The 21,749-nt window shown below is 47.8% G+C and overlaps 2 protein-coding genes across 3 annotated transcripts in view; both read right to left on the bottom strand.

Annotated features, from left to right (window-relative positions):
• Window positions 1-445: 445 nt before the first annotated feature.
• LOC121332428 (interleukin-4-like) lies at window positions 446-2,533 on the bottom strand. The gene is made up of 4 exons (XM_041397882.1): window positions 2,390-2,533; window positions 2,127-2,174; window positions 684-815; window positions 446-544 (listed from the first exon to the last, which is right to left on the bottom strand). The coding sequence occupies exons 1-4, from the start codon at window positions 2,531-2,533 to the stop codon at window positions 446-448; spliced, it is 423 nt and encodes a 140-aa protein (XP_041253816.1).
• Window positions 2,534-15,987: 13,454 nt separating this feature from the next.
• RAD50 (RAD50 double strand break repair protein) overlaps window positions 15,988-21,749 on the bottom strand; it is a 38,844-nt gene continuing 33,082 nt past the window's right edge. For both annotated transcript variants that reach the window (XM_041397900.1, XM_041397899.1), the window contains exons 22-26: window positions 21,483-21,707; window positions 18,903-18,988; window positions 18,349-18,491; window positions 16,896-17,029; window positions 15,988-16,580 (exon numbers count right to left, since the gene is read on the bottom strand). In XM_041397900.1, coding sequence (XP_041253834.1) covers window positions 16,394-16,580; window positions 16,896-17,029; window positions 18,349-18,491; window positions 18,903-18,988; window positions 21,483-21,707 — 775 coding nt within the window. In that variant the 3' untranslated portion in view covers window positions 15,988-16,393. The remainder of the gene's footprint in view (window positions 16,581-16,895; window positions 17,030-18,348; window positions 18,492-18,902; window positions 18,989-21,482; window positions 21,708-21,749) is intronic.

Here is a 21,749-nt window from a genome sequence, read left to right as displayed (position 1 = left end):
TGACTCAGCTGATGCTGAACCAAGCCCTGCACAGTCCCAGCCTCTCCTGGGCCACAAAGGGCTGTGCCATGTGCAGAGATACCAAAGAGGCTGTGAGTGAAGTGACCTGGCTGCTCCCTTTGCAGCTCCAGCACGTTCTTTTGAGTTCCCAGCTTTCAGGAGCATGCCCCATTGTGGCCTGGCTTCTCCCCCCTTGGGCTTTTCTTTCTGTTCAGACCTGTGTTCTTCATGTTAGCATGAGCTTAATGCCATAGCAGGACAAATTGTTTGGCACTTCCTAGCCACACTACCATTGTTCCATCAACTTGGAACTCTCTTAACTGTTGCCTTGTGTAATGTCCTATGCAATGCCAGCACATTTAGTCCAAAAATACATTTATTTAAAGAATTATTATACATAATCTTTGAAAAGTAGGGTCATAGTTTAAAAAACCAAAGTGTTTTTTCACTTCTGATTCTTATACTCTTCTTGGAGGACGTGGTGTAATTCCTTGAGGAAAATCTTCAGTGAGGTGGTGCTCCCTGCTGCCACAGGACACGGCTTCTGGAATGGGAAACGGGCTGTTAGAAAGCATGCTGGGATGGGATTGGCTTCTGCAGCTTGGGTTGGAAGTGTAAAAGAAAAAACCGGTGACCAAGGGAGAAGCCTGAGGGCTGTGGGCAGTGCAAGAGCTGTGCCTCACCTTGTGCCTTGCTCTGCTCCCCCAGGCCAGGCTGAGCAAGTTGTAGTAAATGCCCCCAAAGTACCCGTGGCAGCTCTCGCCCTCCCGAGCAATTGTGGCAGCTTTGCATAAGATCTCTGTCTTGTTGCCTCTCTGGGAAAAGACACATGGCTCTTTTAAAAACTTTTGTGTAGTCATGGCTTATTAGCAGATTAAAACACTGCAAATAATAAATTTCTATCCTAAAGGATAGGTGAAAACTGTGGTTTGAGATGCCAAAGCCTCCCTGAAGCTTCCCAGCTCCATCTGTGCACACCTGGCACTGGTCCCATCCCTTTCCTGGTGAGGAGGAAGCAACCCCTGGCAGAAGCTGTGGCAGAGAGGCACGGCAGCGAGCACCCCTGTGCTGGAGCATCGTGCTCCTGCTGCAGGTGTGGATGTGGGAACCTGTGAAGCTGCTCCCTGCAAGTTCCCTGCAAGTGAAGCTGGTTTGAGCAGACAGGGAGGCTACAGGAATAACAAAAGCACCTGAGAAGAGTTTGCCTTCATTAGGGTCTTTGAAAAGTCCTATAGCAGAGACACGTGGAAGATGAGCAGTGCTGGTGGCAATAAAATAACGATTTGACTTTCTTCCCCGGGGGATGCTCCCGGTGCTGCCTGCTCTGTCCCAGCTTTCACAGTGTCTTAAACAAGTGCCCAGTCTGTCCCTGTGAGCATGGGCAGCGGTGAGTGTGGGGCTGTGCAGCATCTCAGGCATCTCCTCTCACTGCTGCCTGTGGCAGGAGGGGTGTGGGGGTCCCCTGAGGGGTGCTGAGCCCCAGCCCCCCCGCAAAGGCCTCCGTACCCCTCGGGTGCCACCAGGCGTGGCATGAGGTGAGGGCATGGGCTTTCTGTGAAAACAGGAACTCAGGGGCTGGGGAGCGTGGCTTAGGCAGCAGTTTTCAGAGCAGAAAGAGGCCTTCTTATCTGCCATTAAATCTGTGCTGACTGCAGAGCCTTCCCCAGATAAGGGGCTAAAGAGGGATACCCAGCTCTCAGGATGCTGTGCAATAGGTGTGTGTGGGTGTCTGAGCTGGTGCCAGCTCTCCAGGGCAAAGGGGGGTGTTCCTCTCTCTGAAAAGCCGAAGCCTCTGTTTGCTGCCCAAGCACAGGTGCCCATCCCTGCCCTTCCTCTGGGCTCTCCCTGTCCCCAGGGTGGCCAGAAGCCACCAATGCTGCTTTGGCTGGAGGTGGAGATGGCTGTGGGAAGGTGAGGGCACCTGTGCAGGGCACTGGGAGTGGTGAGAACCAGCTGGGCAGCCCAGCGTTTGTGCTGGGGGCTCACAGTGGGCTCCTCCACGGCACCACAGCAGGACAGGCAGGATCCCAGGCTTCCCACCTGCCTCCCACCTCCCTGTGCTCTCCTCTGGCCCCCAGCACCCTCCCACCACCAATCAGGGCTATATGGTTGGGTTTTTTCCTTACCTTATGATCTGCAAAAATATTTATCACATTCATCTTGTAACAGGAAACCTTTATGAAGACACAAGAGAGAGGAGCAATCAGGCTCCAGAGAGCACAGATCCATCCTGAGGTGCGCACACAGACACACATCCATCCGCCCCCAGGCCCCAGGAGCATTGTGAACCCTGTGCTCATCACCTTCCTCTGGCTCAGCATCGCTCCCTCCGAGCCTGGTGAAACAATCTGTTCCTCCCATCAGTGAGTAAAGCACCAAACAGCCCTACCTCCTTCTGCTGGAGCCAGTCCAGCAGCTCCATGGTCTCCTCCAGCACCTTGGTCCGCAGTGTGTGTGACCATGGAAGCACCACGTCACCCAGGCAGGCTGACAGCACCAGGAGGGTGAGCAGGACCTGGACCAGGATACTCATGGCCTGCTTGGGCTGGGCCCCTTCAGCTCTTAGTCTCTGGATTGTTTGGTGACCTGTAACTGTGTGCGCTTTTCTGGAGGAAGCACCTCAATTTATTACTGTAAAATTGCTGAACCAGAAGGAAAATCTTGTTTTTCCCTTATAGGCACTTTCCAAAGTTGCTCCCGATTAGGAGAGCAACAGCTCTTTTTTTGTGCAAGTCAAAATTTTCTTCTGATCTTGCATTATGAAATTTCCACTGTATGGTGAGAGTGGCAGGAGCCAGGTCACGTACAGTATATAAGCCTGGTTTGGGGATTCTCCATTTCTCCATGTCTCAAAGCTTTCTCTACAAGGTGAATTGGAAGTGGTTAAACTGGATAGCCCACTGCTCTGACACACTCCAATAGCAACACTTTTCTTTTTATTTTCCTTTGAGTATCCTGCAAGTTCTTCTATCGTGTTTCATTTGAATATCTCCAGATCACGTAAAGCATCCTTCATCTGCATACTGATTTCCGTCCCTGGGTTTCTTAACCTGGGGAGGAACAGAAAGAACGGCAGAGCTGTGTGGGGACAAACCTGGGCAGGAGCAGGGCATCAGCCTGGGGGGTTTGTGGAGATCTGGGGACCCTCCTGACCAAAGAGGATCCCCAAAGCAGCGTGGCATCCTGCAGGGCTGTGTGCAGGGAGATGGTGTGGGAATCGGGGTCCTGCTGTCAGTGCTGGGAAACTGGGGCTTTGTGGCCCTGTTCCAGAGTCTCAGGGAGCTGGAAGCTGCCCTGTCCATCCTGCCCTGCTTGGGGAGCAGCAGCCTGAGTTTTCAGACAATGGGCTCTGCCAGCCCCACCAGCCGGTGCTGCCACAGGAAACGGCACTGAGAAACGCTGAGCTGGGAAACTTTGGAGTTTTGTAATAACTAATAGGGATTTTTCTAACTCAAACAGCAACTTGCCACCAGATAACAACTTGTGAGCACTTGGTGAATCTGGGAGTAGCCAGATTGAGAGTAATTTTGTTTGTCTGGTTCCGAGATGCCCCGGATGAAGTTAGGTGAAGTCACTGGCACAGAAAGGCCTTTGTGAGGGATTTGCCAGTGGAGAACTGTGCTGTGCTGTGGAGAGCAGACCAGGGAGCATCTCTGGCTGTGTGACTGCATCCACGGCCTCCAGGGATGGTGGGTGCTCAGCAGCACACACAGAGCTGTCCCACTGGTCTGGGAGGAGTGGTGGTGGCGGTAGGGTCCCTGCCTAAAAGTGATGCTGGAGAAGGTGATGGAGGCAGTAGCCCCATCCTGCAGACACAGGGATTCTCCAGTGATCATGGTGGAAGGCTCTAAAGCTGGAGTCAGTGAAGAGAAAATGCTCAAATCACAGAAAAAGCTAACCTTTGCTCTACTCAGGCTCAATCATGGTGGAAAACTGCATTGCTCTGTGATGAGAAAGTCACCAGTTGTGTTGGGTTTTCATGGCAAGGTTTTGATAGTGGGGAGCTACAGGGCTGGGTTGTGTGAGAAGCTGCTGGAAGGTTTCCCAGTGCCTGATGGAGCCAACTCCAGTTGCTCCAAGAGGGACCTGCTGCTGGGCAAGGCCCAGCCCACTGGCACCAATGGCAGCGCCCGGGGGAAAATCCTGCACAGCTGCAGCTGGGAGAGAAAGGAGAGAAAATCAGGAGCAAAGCCTGGGAGGAGGGGAGGGGTGGGGCTAAGGTGTTTTAAGATTTAGTTTTTATTTCTCCTTATCCTATTCTGATTTGATTGACAATAAATTGAATAATTGAATACCTACATGAATTTCCCCCCACGCTGAAGCTCTTTTGCCTATGACAGTAATTGCTGGTTGTTTTCTCCTTGTCCTTACTCTGACTCACAAGCCTTTGATCACGTTCTCTGCCCATGGCCAGCTGAGGGTGACAGGGGTGCTGTGGTGGGACCTGACATCCCTTCAGGGCCAATAACCCAACACAACAGCAAATGAAAAGATTCCCACATCCTTTCCCAAGGGTGGGATGGAGCTGATGGCAGTGATGGCTCCGTTGCCCTCTGAAGGGACAGCTACAGCCCCCGTGGGGTTCCCACTGTTTCTGGAGCCCTGGCTGTGTCTTCATCCCAGCCACCACCCAGGGATGAGCCTGCCCTGTGTCCCTACCAAAGAAAGTGCTTGCTTCAGAAATATGTCCTCAGTTTTTCTCCTCTTGGAACTCCTTGGGCTCTGTGGAGCCTCTCCCATCCCACAAGGATCCTGCCTCTCCAGCACCAATCTGCCAATGGCTGCTGAGCCTGGGCTGTGCCAGAGGTCACAGGCACCAGCTCAGATCTCCCTTCTGTGTCCAACCAGAGAGATTCCAGGACAGCCACTGGGACAGGGCCTTGAGGGTTTGCCCAGCTCACATCCTGCCTGTGGGGACTGGCAGCTGGTGGCAGCAGGGATCATGGAATCTCGGAATAACAGAACAGGTTGGAAGGGACCCACAGGGGTCAGGGAGTCCAGCTGCTGATGGGTACAGCACCATCCCAAAGGGTCACACCGTGTGCCCTCACCGTGTGCCCGAGGGTACTGTCCATGTTCTGTTCCCATGCATTTCTGCTGCTGCCATGCCTGGTGCTGATGGTGCTGGGGTTTATCCAGGGCAAATCCCGAGGCTGCAGCTGAGCCCCTGTTGCAGGCATTTGGAGCATGTATAACAATTTCCAGCAGTTACTTTGTGGATTTGTTTCCTACATGTGTCCTGCTGGCACCAAGCAGGTTCTGGTCCGTAAGCCAGCCCCATCCCTTCCCTCTCCCATCAGACAAGCCTTCCCCTGCCTGCAGCTCCACCTGGGCTCCTGCTGGCTCCTCCTTCAGCCCCCAGACCACAGCCTGCACCCCAAAGCCCCCCTCCACCTTGGCCCCATGCACAAGGCCCTCTTCCCAAACAAAGGTTCTCCTCCTTCCTGCTCCAGCCCTTCCTTTCACCAATTTCCTAAGCCACAAGCCAGGTGGGTTCTTTGGTGCATTTTCCTTTCTCAAGGCTTTGCTCTCAGTGGCAGAGTGGGTACATTTACTGTACATTGCCCCAAAAATTCCTCACCAGGCAGCTCCCCCAGTGCTCCTCACAGACTGCTGAAGGTAAGAGGGAATTGACAGCAAAAACTATGGACACCAAGAGCTCTTAATTCAGTTGTTTATTGCTTAAGCCCAGGAACACTTCAATAAAATCAGTGCATAGTTGATATTAACAAAATAATAAAATGAAGACATTCAAACACATGGAAATTTGAATATATTAACTCTCACAATACCAATATTTTAAATAAAAGAGCAATAAATTACAAATCAGCACATGTTCATTTGTTGTTGTGCAAAGGCAATCAGACAGTAGGCGTTCCCTAAAATGAGGTAGCAGTATTTTAAATATGATTGTATTCCGCAGAACTACCATGTAATTTTAAAATACACCTTGAATACTGGCTTTTCCTTTTTATTTTAGGTCCCCAGCAAAGAAAAGCTTTCAACAGCCAGGACTTTTTGGTCTTGAATCTTTAGGTTACACACTATAAAAATAAGTTATTTAAATAACATATAATAATAAATAAACAAACTTCAGAAGTCTGATGTCAGTGAGCACCCATTAGATTCAAAGTTATCCTACTGACTCTCCTGTCTTCAGTATAAATAACTTAAAAGCCACCTACAATAGAAGAGACACACTGAAATTGCAGCAACAGGTCCAGCCCCAGACCCGTTTCCCCTCCCACCTTTTGCTCTCGGATGCTGCACTTCCCCAGCTCTGCTCCCAGAAATCGGCCTCCCCCTCAGCTGCACACGGCAAACAACACATCAGTGAAAAATTCACCATTTCGCACTAGATTTTGATCTCTTTAGGAAGAGAAGAAGATTGTGAAGAAGCCTCCCGTCACTAAGGGGAACAGGAAGCAGATAATCTGGTTTTGGTTTTGGTAGGTGCTGCAGGAGCAGATGAATGAGTTAAGCGCTCAGGTCCTCGGCAGCAGCAGAGGATGCTCTGCCCTCCGCATCCCTCCTCCCGGGCAGCGGCGCTCACCTCCCGGCCGGACGAGCCGGGAGCAGCTGGGGCAGCCCTGTACAAGTGACTCCTCTCCTGCTGAGGCTGAGCGAGTCCCACACGCGGCACTTGCACGGAGAACGTGGGAGATGCCAGAGCCCGGCGCAGCGGGCGCTCCAGGCGCAGCTGGGGAGCCGGGCGCCCGCTGGGAGCTGGCTGCGGCCGGGAGGGCTGGAGCAGGGCTGGGGGAGTGCACGAAACGAGGAGCAGAAGGAAACAAAACACAACAAAACAAAACCAAACCAAACCTCCCCGCAGAGCCCTGCAGCGCTGCCAGCAGCCAGGGCCGGGTCACGGAGCGGCCGCGCCGCCCCGGCGCCTGAACACCGCCTGCGTGAAGTTCCCCAGCGCCGGCAAGAAGTGGCGCAGGTAGATCTCATTTTCATCGCTCAGGACGCAGTTCTGGGGAAGGAAAGGTGTAAATACATTAGAGCTGGCAGCAGGGTTTAGCAGCTGCGTCGAGGGGTAGCTAGACTCCCAGCCCAGACAGATGCTTTGTTGGCCTCCGTTGCCCCATAAATAACTCAGCAAATAACCCAGAGTGGTGAGGATGCGGGCCCGGGAGGACAGGAACTGTCCTTTGCTCAGAACGAGCGTCTGGCCCCTGTGCCCAGCGGTGTGACTCACATGGCCGCTGCTCTGGGTGCCTGGGGCTGGTGGGAGCTGCCATCCTCTTCCCACACAGGCAGATCAACCCGAAGCACTGGCAGGTTTGCAATGCCCAGCTCTGGCCCCATTCAAGAGAACAAATTCTGATCATCTCCGTGGCACCCCCAGGGTGGGGGCACAGGCACCATGGGGCAGAGCTGTGGAGCACAGCACAAGCAAGGAGGAGCACCCCCTGCTTACCTTCCTGCCGTGCAGGAGCTTCAGGTTCCTGATGAGAGGCTCGTAGGTTTCCTTGCACCTGGTGACTTTAGTGAGTGCCACGTCTGCCTGGCACAGCAGCTCCTCGTCTTTGAGCTGGGGAACACGGAGGGGGATCATTAGAACCACGTAGCTGAATTAAGCTGAAGTTGCTTATTCGGGTGTGCAGGGGTGGCAGGAGGTGCCCCAGGAGTCCCTAAGGTGATTTCATGCTACAGCAGTGGCCCCACGGCGGGGGCAGCTGGGGCAGGGCTGGGGCTGCAGGCAGGGCTGGGGCACAGCCAGCGTGGAGCTGCTCGCTCTCCCAGCAGCTGGCACTGATGGAGCTACCTCAGCTACACGTGCTGTGCCCCGTGGCTGTGTCTGGAGTTATGATAAATGCATTTTCTGCCTACCTCTGCATAGGTATTTACCTTTTGATCCGTGAAGGCAATCTGTGCCACTCGGGTGTCATTGCAGGGCAGCTGGAGAGGAACACAGGGAGAGTCATGGTTATGAGACTGCCACTGTAAGACCATCACCACGAGGCCATCCCCAGGGAGTCACCCGCTGTGCCCTCTCCCAGGAAGGGCCATCACGTGTCCTCCCTCTCCAGCAGGCCACGGCATGGATGCACCCTTGGTGCTGCCAGCACTGAGATCCATCTTTCAGCAAATTGTTTCCAAACAGGCTCCTGGACACAGGATCTGGGTTTGCAGAGCACTTGTTTGGGAGGGCACAGGAGAATCCCTGTGTGCTCAGTGGGAGTAGAGAAGGGACCCCCAGCACCTCACACTGCCCAGACCACCATGGCCATGTCCCTGAGCTGCCTCTGTCATCCTGACACAGGTTTTCTTGTTCCTCAGCACTTTTTTCCTGCAAAGTAGCTAATGTCAGGTGGAAAACTTTGTCTGACCCGACCCAGGAGCTGCTTGTGCCAAGTCAAGTGCTGATCAGACAAAGTCCAGGCTGAAATGGGCCAGGGTCCCCAAATGGTAGGTGGGATGGAGTGGGTTGAGCCAGCAGGAAGGGCTCCTGACACCCAGGAGGGCACCGGTCCCTGTGGTGGCAGTCCAGTAGCTGGCCTTGGACACTGAAGAGCATCATCATCATCATCATCATCATCATCATCATCATCATCATCAATAACGAGGCCACAAAGCAAAGCAGCATTTACCTGCCCTTGTGAGTTGAACTTCTGGATCAGGCTGGTGACCTCGTTCAGTATTTTGTGGGGAGGCAGAGTCACGGCTCTGGAAGAGACGAGCTGGAGCAGGGAGAGTAGAGTGAAGGCTGTTTTCAGTGAGGGCAGCATTCTGTCACCGCTGTCTGAGCACGTCCTGTGCGGGCTGGGCTGGATGGCCACGCTCTCTCTGCCTCTCTGCTTGACACAACCCCATTTTTATACTGTGAAGAAGGACCTGTGTCTCCATTGTGACTGCCAAATTAGGTGTCTTCCTGTGCAGCAGAGGATGCAGTGGGAAGTGAGACACAAGAAAGGCATTACGTAATGGTGGCAAAGACTTCTCCATACGTTGAATAACGTTATCTATTATTCTATATATACATGCAGATTTTAATCACCTAACTGATAGGCAAGGAGATACTGTGAAGAGAAGATGAGAATTTCTTTTCAGTGTTCAAGGATCTGTTTACTATCGAGCGTGTTTGTAATGTGCTGTGTGGGGAAAGCCATGGACACGTGCAGGACTGAACCAAGCACATTGCAAGTCTTGAATAAAGTCAAGGCATGGATATCTCATGTGCAGAGATATCCATTGGTGCTTTCCTGGTCTCCTCAATGGAAAGGACAAACAGCTATGCAGAAGGATCAGCTCTAGGATGTGCAGGGCTGGATGCCTGCCAGGCTCCTGCCCTGGGTGTTGGTGTCTCCTGGGGGATGATGTGGGTGCCTGGACCTCTCCTCCTGCAAAGCTCCTTTTCCCAGAGGTCCCGGGCCATGCTGGGACCACATGCACTGCCTGTGCTACAGCTCAGCCACCACCAGCAGAAAGGGGAATCATGGGCATTAGCAGCCTTCAGGGAAGGGCCTGTCACAGGGATGCTGTTGGAGAGGAAGAGCTGAACTGTGTGCCAGAAAATATTCGTGGCCATAATAGCAGTAGCCCCAGCAAGCTCAAATTGTCAAAGATTTGAAGGAAAAGAAAGCCTCAAAACTTTTATCAAGATGTTAAACATGTGCAAAACAAAAAAGTGTTCTTTTTTGGAAAGGAAGAAGTAGCTGAAGGTGTTTTCTGGCATGTGGGTATTTGGTTTCAAGCAGGACTTATTCAGCTCTGTAGCACACATCCCACTGTGGGAGGATGGCTCTGGCAGCACCCAGCTTGGAGTCCCACACCATCCCATGGTGTCCCATGCTGTTCCATGCCATCCCATGCCATGCCACGTTGTCCCTCTCATGGCATCCAAGGGGACACCAGCAAACCAACAGTAGTTCAGGGATTCAAGCCACCATATTCCTGAGCAAGAGAACAGAAAAACCCCCACAGTTGTTTCCCACCATGGCTGGTCTTGCCAGCAGAAATTTTGTGGGGAAAAAAGTTGACTTGACAAAATGGCTCATTTCTTCTCCAGATTCTTAAACTACTTTTGCTGTTTCCTCCTGCAAGCACAGGTGAAGCAGCACCTTGTGGCTCTGCTCCCCATGGCCCCGCAGTGCTGCTGCCCCAGCTGGGGCAAGCCCTGTCCAGGGAAGCCCAGCTTCAGCTGGTACCTGCTTAGAGGCTTACAAACAGTGCAAACTCTTAAATTAATTCAGAAACTGTAGAAACATTTAAATTCAAAACTTTTGAATGAAGCCCAGCTTCAGCTGGTAGCTGCTTAGAGGCTTACAAATAGTGCAAACTGTTAATGAATTTAGAAACTACAGAAACATTTAAGTTCAAAACTTTTTTTCCCCCAACTTTTCAGTGAAGCTGAGGCCTCACAGAGCCTGAGGAAGCCTGAACTTCACATTTGAAGGAAACCCCTTCCCACTGCACTCCTTCTCCATGGGATGGCCATCGGCGTAAGGGTGCAGTGGCAGGACTGGACTGCTTCTGTATTAGCCTGACAAACTTTGTTTTCCTGAAGAAAAGATGTTGACAGTTCCCAGTCACTGAATTTCCTGTGAATTTGAGAGGCTGGGTCAGAGCCAGGCGGAGCCTGGAGTGCTCCCATCACTTCAGGTGGAGGGGCTGGTGCATGCCCAGGGCTGCATGGTGCAGAGTGTGTTATGTCCCCCTGTCCCAAAGCTGCTGTCCCTGGCTCCCTTGAGCCAAGCTGCTGGAGCAGGATGCACCATGACCCCAGGAAAGATCCCGTGCTCCCACCACTGTGCCCTGGTGCAGTGTCCCAGCGGGGTCACAGGGCTGTGGGGACTGAGGAGAGTGCTCCCATGGTTTTGGATTACCCCACTCTGCAAACCATGCATTGGAGAGCAGAGGCCACCTCCCCAAAGGCAGATAAAATCATTCCCCAAACTATTGATAATGCAACATGAACCTGCTGATGGGAAAAGCTGACATGTACCAATTTGGGTTGTGGGAGTAAAAAATGATACCTAGAAAGGTGATCCAAGTTCTGAGAAACAGCACTGAGTGGGGGGGCTCATGTACAGGGGATCAGAGCCACTTGGAGCATGGGAGCTGCAGGGAACAACAACAGCTCCTTCCAAGAGTCTGGTCAGCCAAGCTGTCCTTCCCAAAGGGCCTGGGGTGCTGGGACACCACAACCAGCCCCGTGCTGCTGACCAGAGTGGACAGAGAACCCCAGGGGTGTGAGTCCAGCCTGAATTGGGACTACTTGCCATAGAAGAGATGGTTTTGCTTTTTCTGTTTTTTGCCATGTACGTCCAGCTGCAGCCAGAGGCAGAATACAGAGGGGTCCCAGAGGTCTCTGCCCACCCTGCTTTGCCACCCCATGCTCTTCATGCTTGATTTAAGCCACCCCAAGTAGGTCCCAAACAATTCAGAGAAATGATCCAGGTGGTTATTTTAGGTACATCGTGCTCCTCTTGCCCCCATGTGGAGGAGAACCCAGGGGGTGATGGTAAACATTGGACCAGCACTGGCTGGGCCTTTCCACAGCTGCATCTCTGATGATGACACCAGAAAACAGAGAAGTCATCTGAAGAGACCTTCAGTGCAACCAAACCCCAACATTTTGCTTTGGTCTGTACCCAAAACCATAGCTTTTTCCTTTGTTTTATTTTTTTTTTTCCAGCAGCAAAGACAAGGATGGATACCACAATCACCACACAAAGGAAGAGCAGAGGGGTTGGTTGGAGTCATGGCCACCACCAGCAGGGGATGGCTTTGGTGGACATGGATGGAATTGATGGAATCAGTGGGAAGACATGGGTGTGCCCAATGGCTGTCAGATTTACAGGGGCTACAGCTCCCTGGGGCAGTGTTCCCTTCCCTACCCTGGCTCTGCAGGAAATGGGGGAGTGCCAGTCCCTAATTTTAGCTGGGCTCAATTTGTGCCTCCCCAGTCAAACAGGCAGCAACTTCACCTTGGTATTGGGCCATCCCAGGGGCTGTTGGCTGGCAGGAGGGGTGGAACTGATCCCACCCAGCCGCTTTGGCCATCCCTGGCTCAGCATGGGAGGAGGACCCCAGCACAGCTGGCAAGGAAGGCACCTGCTTCTCCCACCTGCTTCTCCCACCTGCTTCTCCCACCTGCTTCTCTCTCCTTTCCCTGCAGTCTCCTCATGCTCAGCTCCCTTGCCCTGGCACTTTGAGCAAGGGGAGGCAACTGAGTCACCTTCCCTTTAGCAGCCAAATTCATCCCTGTGGCAGGTGGAGGATTTGTGGAGGGACAGGATGGGATCATGGCATTAAGAAAGCATGTCAGAACTCAGGAGGTCCAGGGAATGCTTTAATTGAGGTGATATCAGTAACTTCACTTTGTCCTTGATGGCCTGATTTTGGATGACCCTCCTAACCATTTTCTCATTTCCCACACTATTCCAGCATTGCCTTCTATGAAATGCCCATGGAGAAGCCATCAGACATCTTCCAGGCCATTCTCTCATGTGTGCTGTTCCTGACTTAGCAGAGCAATTAAATAAAACATTTTATAAGCTGAAAAAACCCAAATGTGGGTCACAGCATAATGTACAGCATCAGCACATGTGGTATCTCTTGAATCAGTGGTTGGGTTTATTGGCTTCACAAGCAGAGTTCTCCCTTGTGCAGGGCTGGCAGTGCTGGAACCTTCCTGCTTCCTTCAGCTCCTGCAGCTGGAGGGAAGGTGCACTACAGCTCCAGAAATTTCCTTTTCCTGTGTAGATCAAATTACACAAATAGGATGGAGCCAGATGAAGGAGAATTTGCAAATTGCATGGTATTCCCCAACAGTGTCATCTTGCAGTAGGCAGAGAGCAAATGCTGGCTCCTGGTAGATTGCCCAGGGGGGCAGCAAACCCTGTCATACTGAGATAGATGAGATGATACTTGGTGTGACATTTAAATGCAAAGTTGCAGGGAGACAGCAAATGATTAAGCTTTTGAAAGCATCATCTATATTTATTGCTTTGGTTTGTGGTGTTTATTTGTAGATAAGCTCATCTGCTTGTGCTTTTCAATGTAATTTCTAGGGCATGTAAAAGCTCTTTGCCTAAAATGTGGCATGTAGGAGAAACCTGCATGGAGAAGTTGCACCTAGGAGTAGTGAGTTAAGTCAGCTTTTTACTTCAGGCAGGTAATAAAGCAGTTTTTGTTATAAAAATATTTTTAAAATTAATATTCTCTGAAGTTTGCAAACCCAAAGTACTTCAGGGCAGGTGTTATGCAGCAGCCTGTAAACAGGCAGCAGAGTTTTAGTGCAGAAGTAATACTGAAGGAAGCGCCAGAAAATCAAAGTATTGGTTTTCTATTGCTAATGCAAACTCCACTTAGAAACAAAATGTTTAGACAGGAGTGTCTTGGAGACCTCTGGGTTTTCTTCCTAGTGAAATTAGTTCCTGCTGACTAAGGGAGATAAAGCAAAATTAGACATGGTACTGAAGAAATGGGTGCTGTGGCACAGAGGTGGAAGGAAAGCCTCTCACCTGAGCAGGGCACGCCAACACCCTCATCTCCTGCAGATCCCTGGCTCCAGAAGCATTTGCCAGGGCTGAGGCTGCAGCCAGACTAAATGACTTGGAAGGGATTTGCACCCAACCAACCCTTCCAGGCCGACAGGCACAGTAGGTGTTTGGTGCTCTCAGACAAGTGGCTTTGCAACTACCATCCCAGGCAAGTGCCTGAATCTCAGCTCAAGTCCCTGCTGCAATTTCACTGAGTTGATATTTTTGCTATTTTGCAGCTGTTATTTTTGGCTCTTAACCACGGTGTACCTGAGTGTGTGCATGGATTGCTGTCTGGAGGGCGGGTGCTCCCCCCACTGCTGGAAATCCACCCCCAATCCCACCGAAATGGGAACTGGACAGAAACTTTCTTCACCACTTTGCCACCTGCCCAGTGAGTTACAGCAATAAATCTGTGCCCTGGTTGCCATGAAATGTCTCTGCTTGGTTCTGCACTTGGTGTATTATCAGGTAGGGGCAAGAATCCCTCTGCTGGGGTGTCCTGCTCCTGTGCCACCCTCCCCTCCAGCCCTCCCACGCGGGGTGGTGGCTGTCCCGTGTGACAGGGCATGCATGGCACAGCAGGGATCCCCTGCCCGTCTGCTGCTGCTTCCTGCGGGCACAGCTGAGGTGCCAGCACTGCCAGCACCAGAGCAATCAGGGCCCTCTCTGCCCTCACTCTCCCAAGGTGCCCATCAACAGCAGAGTATCATGGAAGTCCTAGAAGTTTCTCTAACATTTGATTCACATAAACACGTTTTTTATTTTCCAGTCCACGTGAAAACCATGGGGCTGGCAGAGTCTCTTTTCCATGCTGTTGGCTGTAAAGGATTATTCAAATTATTCAGTGAATTTTTTAAAATAATTTTAATGGATTTAATATAAGAGAGTTTGGTTTCCCACTACATTTCCTGTGTTTTCCCTATGTTCTGGAAAAATGTTTAATGTCAAAATGAGGATAAACTTGGGAAAGGCCAATTAGGCAAAAATGCACCCAAAGTACTTCATAGAGGAACTGTGAGCCACGGCCTTAAGTTGGAAAAAACAGCAGGACAGAATTACAAAGGCTGGGGAGTCACTTCTGGTGATGGTGCAGAGCTGGGGTGTACATGTCATGCTAAAATAAACAGGTTGTACAGGCAAATTTGAAAAGACAAAGCACTTTTTTTTTTTTTTTTCTGTTGATTATATCTTTCAGAAAATTTCCCTTCAGGAAGTAGTACTAGAGTCAGTGAAGCTTCTTATTTAAAACTGCAAACATAATGCAGGTTAGTAGCATTTTCCTATCCCTGCTCTCCCCCCTCCCTCCCCAGCTGTGTGTTCATTGCTTTTTTTGGGGAATTGGTGAAAGCGTAATTGCTAGGAAGTCCCATTCATTTTCTTATCTTCGAGTGGTTTCCCGATGACTGGGGTCACCCTGACACTGGTGGCTTGCAGTTTCAGAAAATTTAGGTAGAAATAATCCTTAGCTGAAGATCTTGGTTTCTGCCATTTCTCTTCTAGGCACCTCGTGAGGCCTGAGAGCCTTTGCCAGCGAGAAGAGCCAGGGCTGGGGGCCACTGGGCTCTGTCCTTTTCTCTGCAGATGTCCTCACTCCTCCGCAGGGGCTGTTAGGGGTGTGTGATGTCCAGTGAGGGGCTCAGCTGCTCCTGGTCCATCATGCTCAGCCAGCCCCAGGCCCTGCCTACACAAGCCAGGTCTGCTTGCACCCCTCTCCTATCAACTCCTCCTTATCCCTGCAAAATAAAGGGATTCCTGCACCCTGGAAGAGAAGGAAGACAGCACGCAATGCTCTTAGGCTCATTTAAGCATTTGCCAAAGAGAAATATGCGGATGTTACAGAAATTAACTTTCTTTAATGGTGGTTTAAGGTTTTTCCTCGGAAATTGTGCTTTGGTCATACACTGTTTGCTGAGGAGGGTCAGCCCATCACTGCTGACAGCAAGAATTTAAAGAATTGCAAATCCAGCTTCTGCTTGTGGACTCCTACCAAGAATTCAAGGTAGCGCCTGACTCATCTACATAGAAACAGGGATGCTGAAATTCCTTCCCTCAGGGCTTGCATGGCTTTGGAAACAGCATGCTTTGTGCAGCCTCAGAACTCTGACTGGGACTGCCAAGCTGTCGGGCCCCTAGCAGCTGTCACTCCAAAGAAAAGAGCTTCTGGAAGAGCTCAGAGCAGGGCAGGCAAAGCTCAGCATCCACACTAAATCTCTTGAGACGCTTATGCTCCATTTCCCCCTTTGCAGACACTGCCATGAAGAATTAGAACACGACTGAGCAGAGAATTCTCACTGAGCAGAGAATTCACTCTCTCACATTCATCTGGTTAGAGATGGGCCTTTGCTTTATTCTGAAGCAAGGGAAGATTCTGTCTTTGAACATCCAGAGTTAGGTTACCTTGTAGAGAAAGCAGTACAAGTTCTCTTTGAAGCTTGTCAATTTTGGGTAGATTAGGTGGGTAGCAATGAACACACCTTCAACCAAAGTGATGCCCCATCAGTGCTGACCTTGCCAGAGATGGAGAGCAAGCTGTATTGCCCTGGCAGAGCTGCAGCTATTCCAGAGAACCTGCAACTTGTCCAACACAACATGCAAAAAGAACATCACAACTTTATTTCCACTTTTAAAGCATAAAATACATCAAAATTTAACGGTGTGGTAGTAATTTAAATTCTTTCAAATTATGTTGATTCCTAAGCCCAGGCACAGAAATATGTAGAAAGGTAAGAAATGTAAAAGTCTCACAGTTTTAGACTCTGGCTAAAATTGTTACAAATCTTCAGCAGAATATGATAGGAAGGAACTACATTTTCAGACACCTACACTGAGCTCTGTCACGTCAGACAGTGTATAATGTATCAGGTTAGGCTGCCTATAATATGTAATTACTTGACATTCTAATGAACATAGGAGCCTAGGGAGCTGACACTGCACTTCATGATCTCAGAGCACTGGTCAATGTTCTTCTTTATCCTGTAGAATGTTTCCACATACTCTGAACGGCCCAGAAGTTCAACAAAATCTTCATCATGAGTAATCACCAGCAGCTGAAAGTTGCGTTGGTGTAAGCGGCTCTTTATTATCCTACAACGAGATATCAGAGTGTGCATTTACCTACAGCCATGTCAGCATCAGAGCTTGCACAAACATAGCACAACAACATTTCAATATTGATACTGAATGATATGATACCGAGTAATCTAATGCTGATTACCCACTCTTTTTAACCACATAAAAAACCCCTCAAATGATATAAGAAATACCTTTTTCTTTTCCAGATAGAGATTGAACCTTAAATGACTCACAACAAAGACATGCCAGCTTAAAATACAATTCACTACTGGCAAATGGGTATTGAAGACTGCCCATTGTTAAGCACCACAAGGAGAGCTCACTTACTCCACCAGGGCATGTGCCAGGGACTCGATGTTTTCTCGGTCGAGGTTGGTTGTAGGCTCGTCCAGGGCCAGAATGCCACAGTTGATACAGAATGTTTCTGCTAGAGCAAGGCGAATGATGAGAGAAGCAAGCACCTGAGGGAAAGGAAAAAACACAAACAACTCAAGTTTCAAACTGTTTAAAGAGGTTCTACACAAAACAACTTGTTTTTAATGCCATTACAAACCGTGATTGAAGTTTACAGAACAATGTGCTGACAGTTGACAAAATGACAGTAACTAAGTACTGAAAAACTACACTGAAACTTCTAGTTTGAATTCAAAGATTGACTCTACAAAGAAGCACTCAAAATTCAGAAGACACTGAAAGTAAGGATTCTCATCTGAGGTAAAGCCACTATGACACTGCCATTCGCATTAGCCCTGCACTCTGCTCGAGCCCACCCCACTGCAGCAGGTGGAAATTTCTCTGCATATTACTCAGTTACTGAACTCCTGACTTCTTACTATAATGGAAGACAGTAGGATTTACCACCTTCTGTGTTAGTTTTGCATCAACACGCATAATCATATTTACAAGATCTCCTGAACTACTAAAAACTACAGAACACTCAATGGAAAAATATTTTCCAATTATCACGACTGCTGGCATCACATTTCATCATCAAAGAAGAATTCTCAGAATTTCAGCTAAGAAACCTGCTCAAGTTTCACTCTCGCTTACATAGGACTCTAACGCAACATCCTAAACTACTCCAGGAGAGGACACATTTAACAGAACAGACAGGTGGAAAGAACCCTCAGCATGTGTGGGTGTGGTTAACTGTGATGAACTCTGAGCACTCTGATGACACAGCTGGCGTGTCATGAGGCCACCTGGCCAGTGTGTGCTACTGGAGATGAATGGACAGCCCACGGAGCTGCAAGGTGACAGCACAGGAGGAAATGCAATGCCTGGAAGCATGGCTAGGTGTGATACTGGTGACGTGAACTGAAAGGATGTAGTCAGCAGCAGGTGAAAGCAGCATAATTGGGGGGAAGAGAGATCCTATCAACTTAGAAGTAGATGCAGTTGCAAAAAGAAGACCAAGGGCTCAGAAAGAAAAAAAAAAAACACGGAGCAAATCAATAGACCTGAAGCTGAGGTTAGCTCAGTGGTAACCAGGAAGAGACAAACTTGAGGGAGGACTTGAACCTGAGGACAGAGGAAGTCAAACCCTCCACTCCTGCAGGGCATCAGCCTAGTGCCCATCTGAAACAATGGATTTTGGCAGCCCAAAGCAGGGTTCGGATGTTGAGTTACATATTGTGTAACACCCAGAGAGAGTGAAGTTGCACACAATAATAAATTAGAGTTGGAGCTGCCTGTTCTTTGGTCACTTGACTCCTCTGCATTCATGGGAGTCAGTTTTCAGAATCCCTGTTGCTGTGTGCTGAAGATAAAGAGCTTTTACCTTTTGCCCAGCACTGCACCTTCCCCGCATGTCCAGTGCTGTATCTCCCTTCACCATTACTACCCTGTAATTGTAATTTCTTCTTTTGTCAGTGGCTGAGACATTCTCATCTGCATCAGAGCGAATTTCTATATATTCAATATCTGAAAATGGGAAGGAGACAGTTGGTACATTATCAAGAATCTTGAAAAACGTCACAGGATTAATGGGAGATGAGAGGTATAATATGTAGTAACAATAAAAATTCCATTCAGAACTCCCAATGCTGGATCCATCTTGGAAATTAACTCTTCCAAAATGGAAGGAATGAACTCATGCACTGTCCTGTGACAAAGAAACTTAACCTTTGGAAAACAGAGAGAAGTGAAAATTAACTCTATTTATCCTGCACGTTATTACACTGTGTGCAATCAAAAAGATTATAGTGGTGAAGAAGAGATACAGCCTTTAGAGTGGAACCAGCTATTTCCCATCATGCAAACAAAACTCTTCCTTATGCAGTGTTCAATAGCAAATGGATACATATGGGTAAAACTTAAAATATTTTTACATACCTTGTCCTCTGTAGATGCTTCGCCACAGATCACGAATTATTTTGTTAATTTCTTCCATTTTCATGCTATGAAATGTCATTATTGCTCTAAAAAACAGCAAAAAATGTGAACTGTTAGAGATGCAACCATGACCTGCTATGGACCGCTAGGGGTTTTAAGGCAGGTGGCAGCTCCCTTTCCATTCCCTTAGTACTTTTACTGAAAATACAGAAAATACTGGTTTATTTTGGAGAGAGAAGTACCTAAAGAGTAACCATATGCCATTGTGTAAATAATTCTATGCTCACAATCAGCTCAGTCTTAGAAATAGGAAAGTAATGACAACAAATATATTTGCAGTCACTCAATGGAGAATGACTTTAGCTGACTTTTTAAGAGATTTATGATTTATGTGTGAGGTTTGTTTCCAGCCTGACACCAAGAAGATGAATTTGATGTTAAGCTTTCCAGAACAGAACTGTTACTCTGGCATGGTCTGCCAACAGGGCAAACAACACCTGGAAAGGAGACCCCGAAGTCTCCTCAGAGCAGAGAATTCCTATTGAGAAAATAATTTGTAATTTCCCAAGCAGGCATTGAGACAAGAAATACTTTTCTCTTCAGCAGCAAGAGTAACACAGGATATCATTAATAACTTTTAATTTAATTTCTCTGGTTCACATAGTAGCATGGCTTTAGGTCTTTAACAGACGAAATCTTACTCAGAAAAGGACAGGACACTGCATTTCTCACTTGGCTTTTTACAGAAAAGCTACTCTGTAATGAAAGAAATGCTCACTCACTTTATGGCAATGTCTTCTTTCAAAAAACGTGGTGGAAATAAAACATCCTTCTGAAATGGACTTCTACATATGCTTTTTCTACCTTGGCTCTTCCACCTGTTCTGGGGAATACTGAGGTATCAACTCTAATAGGTTTTGTTAAGAAAAAATGAAGCATTTTCAACTATTTGCTTAGGCCCAAGAATGCATTCCTCATCAATATTTATCATTAATCTCTAAACAGAGTCAATAAAGATCATCTGATAGCATGGAACACCCAAAATGCTGGTTTTCCCAGCTACAGATACAGCTTTGGCCATTAGAGTTAGCATTTTGCCTCGCTGATTTTTCAGACGATTACCGCTAAGTGATGCTTATCTATTTTTCTTGAAATTACAAGACTGTTTTCCTGTTTAGCCTTAAATAGAAACAATAGATGATTTGATACCATACAAAAAAATTCTAAAAAGGAAATTCTTGGAGTGCATTTCCATTACAACTGAAAGGGAAGACTTATACATGCTCTGAATAACTTAGATCTTCACACAAATTTTGGATTAGCTTGCATTCTAATATTATGTTTACTTTATTTAATGTTATGATCAAACCAGCTTAGGACATGGTTCCTTTAGAATGTCCTTTCAACTTGGAAAGTTCTCATTTGTTTTGTTTCTCTTCTTGACCACTATGCTGTATCCTCAACCATGTAATTAGGCTTTTGTGCTCCTTTTCCCAGCACTAGCAAACCCTTTTAAAGAGAAGGCCAAAATTCCATACTTTATTCAAGACACAGGTGTATTGCGAATTCCTACAGTGACCAAAATGTTTATCTTTCTCTTTTTTCATTCCTAGTATTTATCTTTCTGCAACTGAGCACAGTTTTCTATTTCCTGAAATGTATCCACTGATTCCAAAATCCTCTCCCACTGTCCATGAAGATGTTCACTGCTATTCCATCATTATAACCAAACAAACAGGGTTTTTAGGGAGCCACATGTTTTATTTTGTATATTGTTACCAATTTTGAGATGCTTTTTTTGCTCAGTCAGTCCAAGACTAGCAAACAAGCTTCCAGAGGAAACAGAAACAAGAACAAACTTGCCACACTTTCCATCAAATGCCAGATATGTTTCTTATGATCTTACTTTCTTTAATATAAGCACAAAACCACCCACACTGGAAAAGAGCAAAAAACTCCCTCTACACTGTAGTATTTTTTAAAACACAATTATTTACCTGAGAAAATGCCATGGGAAACAAGAAATCTACCTGGTATATCTTATTCATGTTAAGATATGACCAGAAGATGTTAAAATCTATTGCTATAGAAATGAAAGTAGAAGGGCTCAAGTAAAAATAAAGGATTTAATCATCGATTTCACCTTTCCTTACCTCTCTCCTACTGCTGTACTGCAAATATAACTCCTAAAACGTACAACCAAAACTCCAGACAAGTCTTTCAGAGAATTGGGAATACAAATGTCAGACTTATCTATGACTGTATTCAATTCCAATTCCTACCATCAATGCATTTAATATATGTATATTATAGGCATTAACTTACAAATTTCCTACATCATACCAATCCTGTGCAGTTTCCAGTATAGTTTTATTAATTTACTTAGGAAGCTATACCTTATGTTTTCTTAATATTTCAATGCCAGAATATATGAAGAGAAATGATGTATCTCAAGGAATCATATCCATTTCCTCTAAGTCACCCTGGAAGCCTGAAATTGAAAGCCGCTTTTGCATCAAGGTTAGCAACACCAATAAAGACAAAAACGTTTAAGAATCAGCCTCATCTGACAACACTTACTTATCAAGAGCCTTGTAATAAAGGTCCAGATCTTTGTTCACCAGCTCTGTTGTTCTCATGACAATCATCATGTCCCTGTATTTTTCTTCTGCATCTCTGAACTGTGGCTCGCGGAGCTCCTTTCTGAAGCGAACAATCTCCTCCTCAAAGCCACGCTGCCGCCCAAGGGCAACGTGATGGTTCCTCTTCAGAGATTCTATTTTCTCCTCCAAATGTTTCTGCTCACTGTCAAACCAGAGTTGACGCTCATGTATTTTGTATTTAGTG

This window comes from Onychostruthus taczanowskii, unplaced genomic scaffold (genome assembly GCF_017590055.1).
Source record: "Onychostruthus taczanowskii isolate IOZ18803 unplaced genomic scaffold, ASM1759005v1 scaffold14, whole genome shotgun sequence".
NCBI classification, from domain to species: domain Eukaryota; kingdom Metazoa; phylum Chordata; class Aves; order Passeriformes; family Passeridae; genus Onychostruthus; species Onychostruthus taczanowskii.
The sequence above is the reverse complement of the archived record's forward strand: the minus strand, read 5'-3'. Positions and strand labels throughout refer to the sequence as shown.

Excerpts from the sequence above, each read along its gene's own strand:
- LOC121332428 (XM_041397882.1), bottom strand. The coding sequence starts at position 2,533 with ATGAGTATCCTGGTCCAGGTCCTGCTCACCCTCCTGGTGCTGTCAGCC. Across the intron at positions 2,175-2,389 it reads ACTGGCTCCAGCAGAAGGAG|GTTTCCTGTTACAAGATGAA; the intron begins GTAGGGCTGTTT and ends GTCTTCATAAAG. Across the intron at positions 816-2,126 it reads ATATTTTTGCAGATCATAAG|AGAGGCAACAAGACAGAGAT; the intron begins GTAAGGAAAAAA and ends GTCTTTTCCCAG.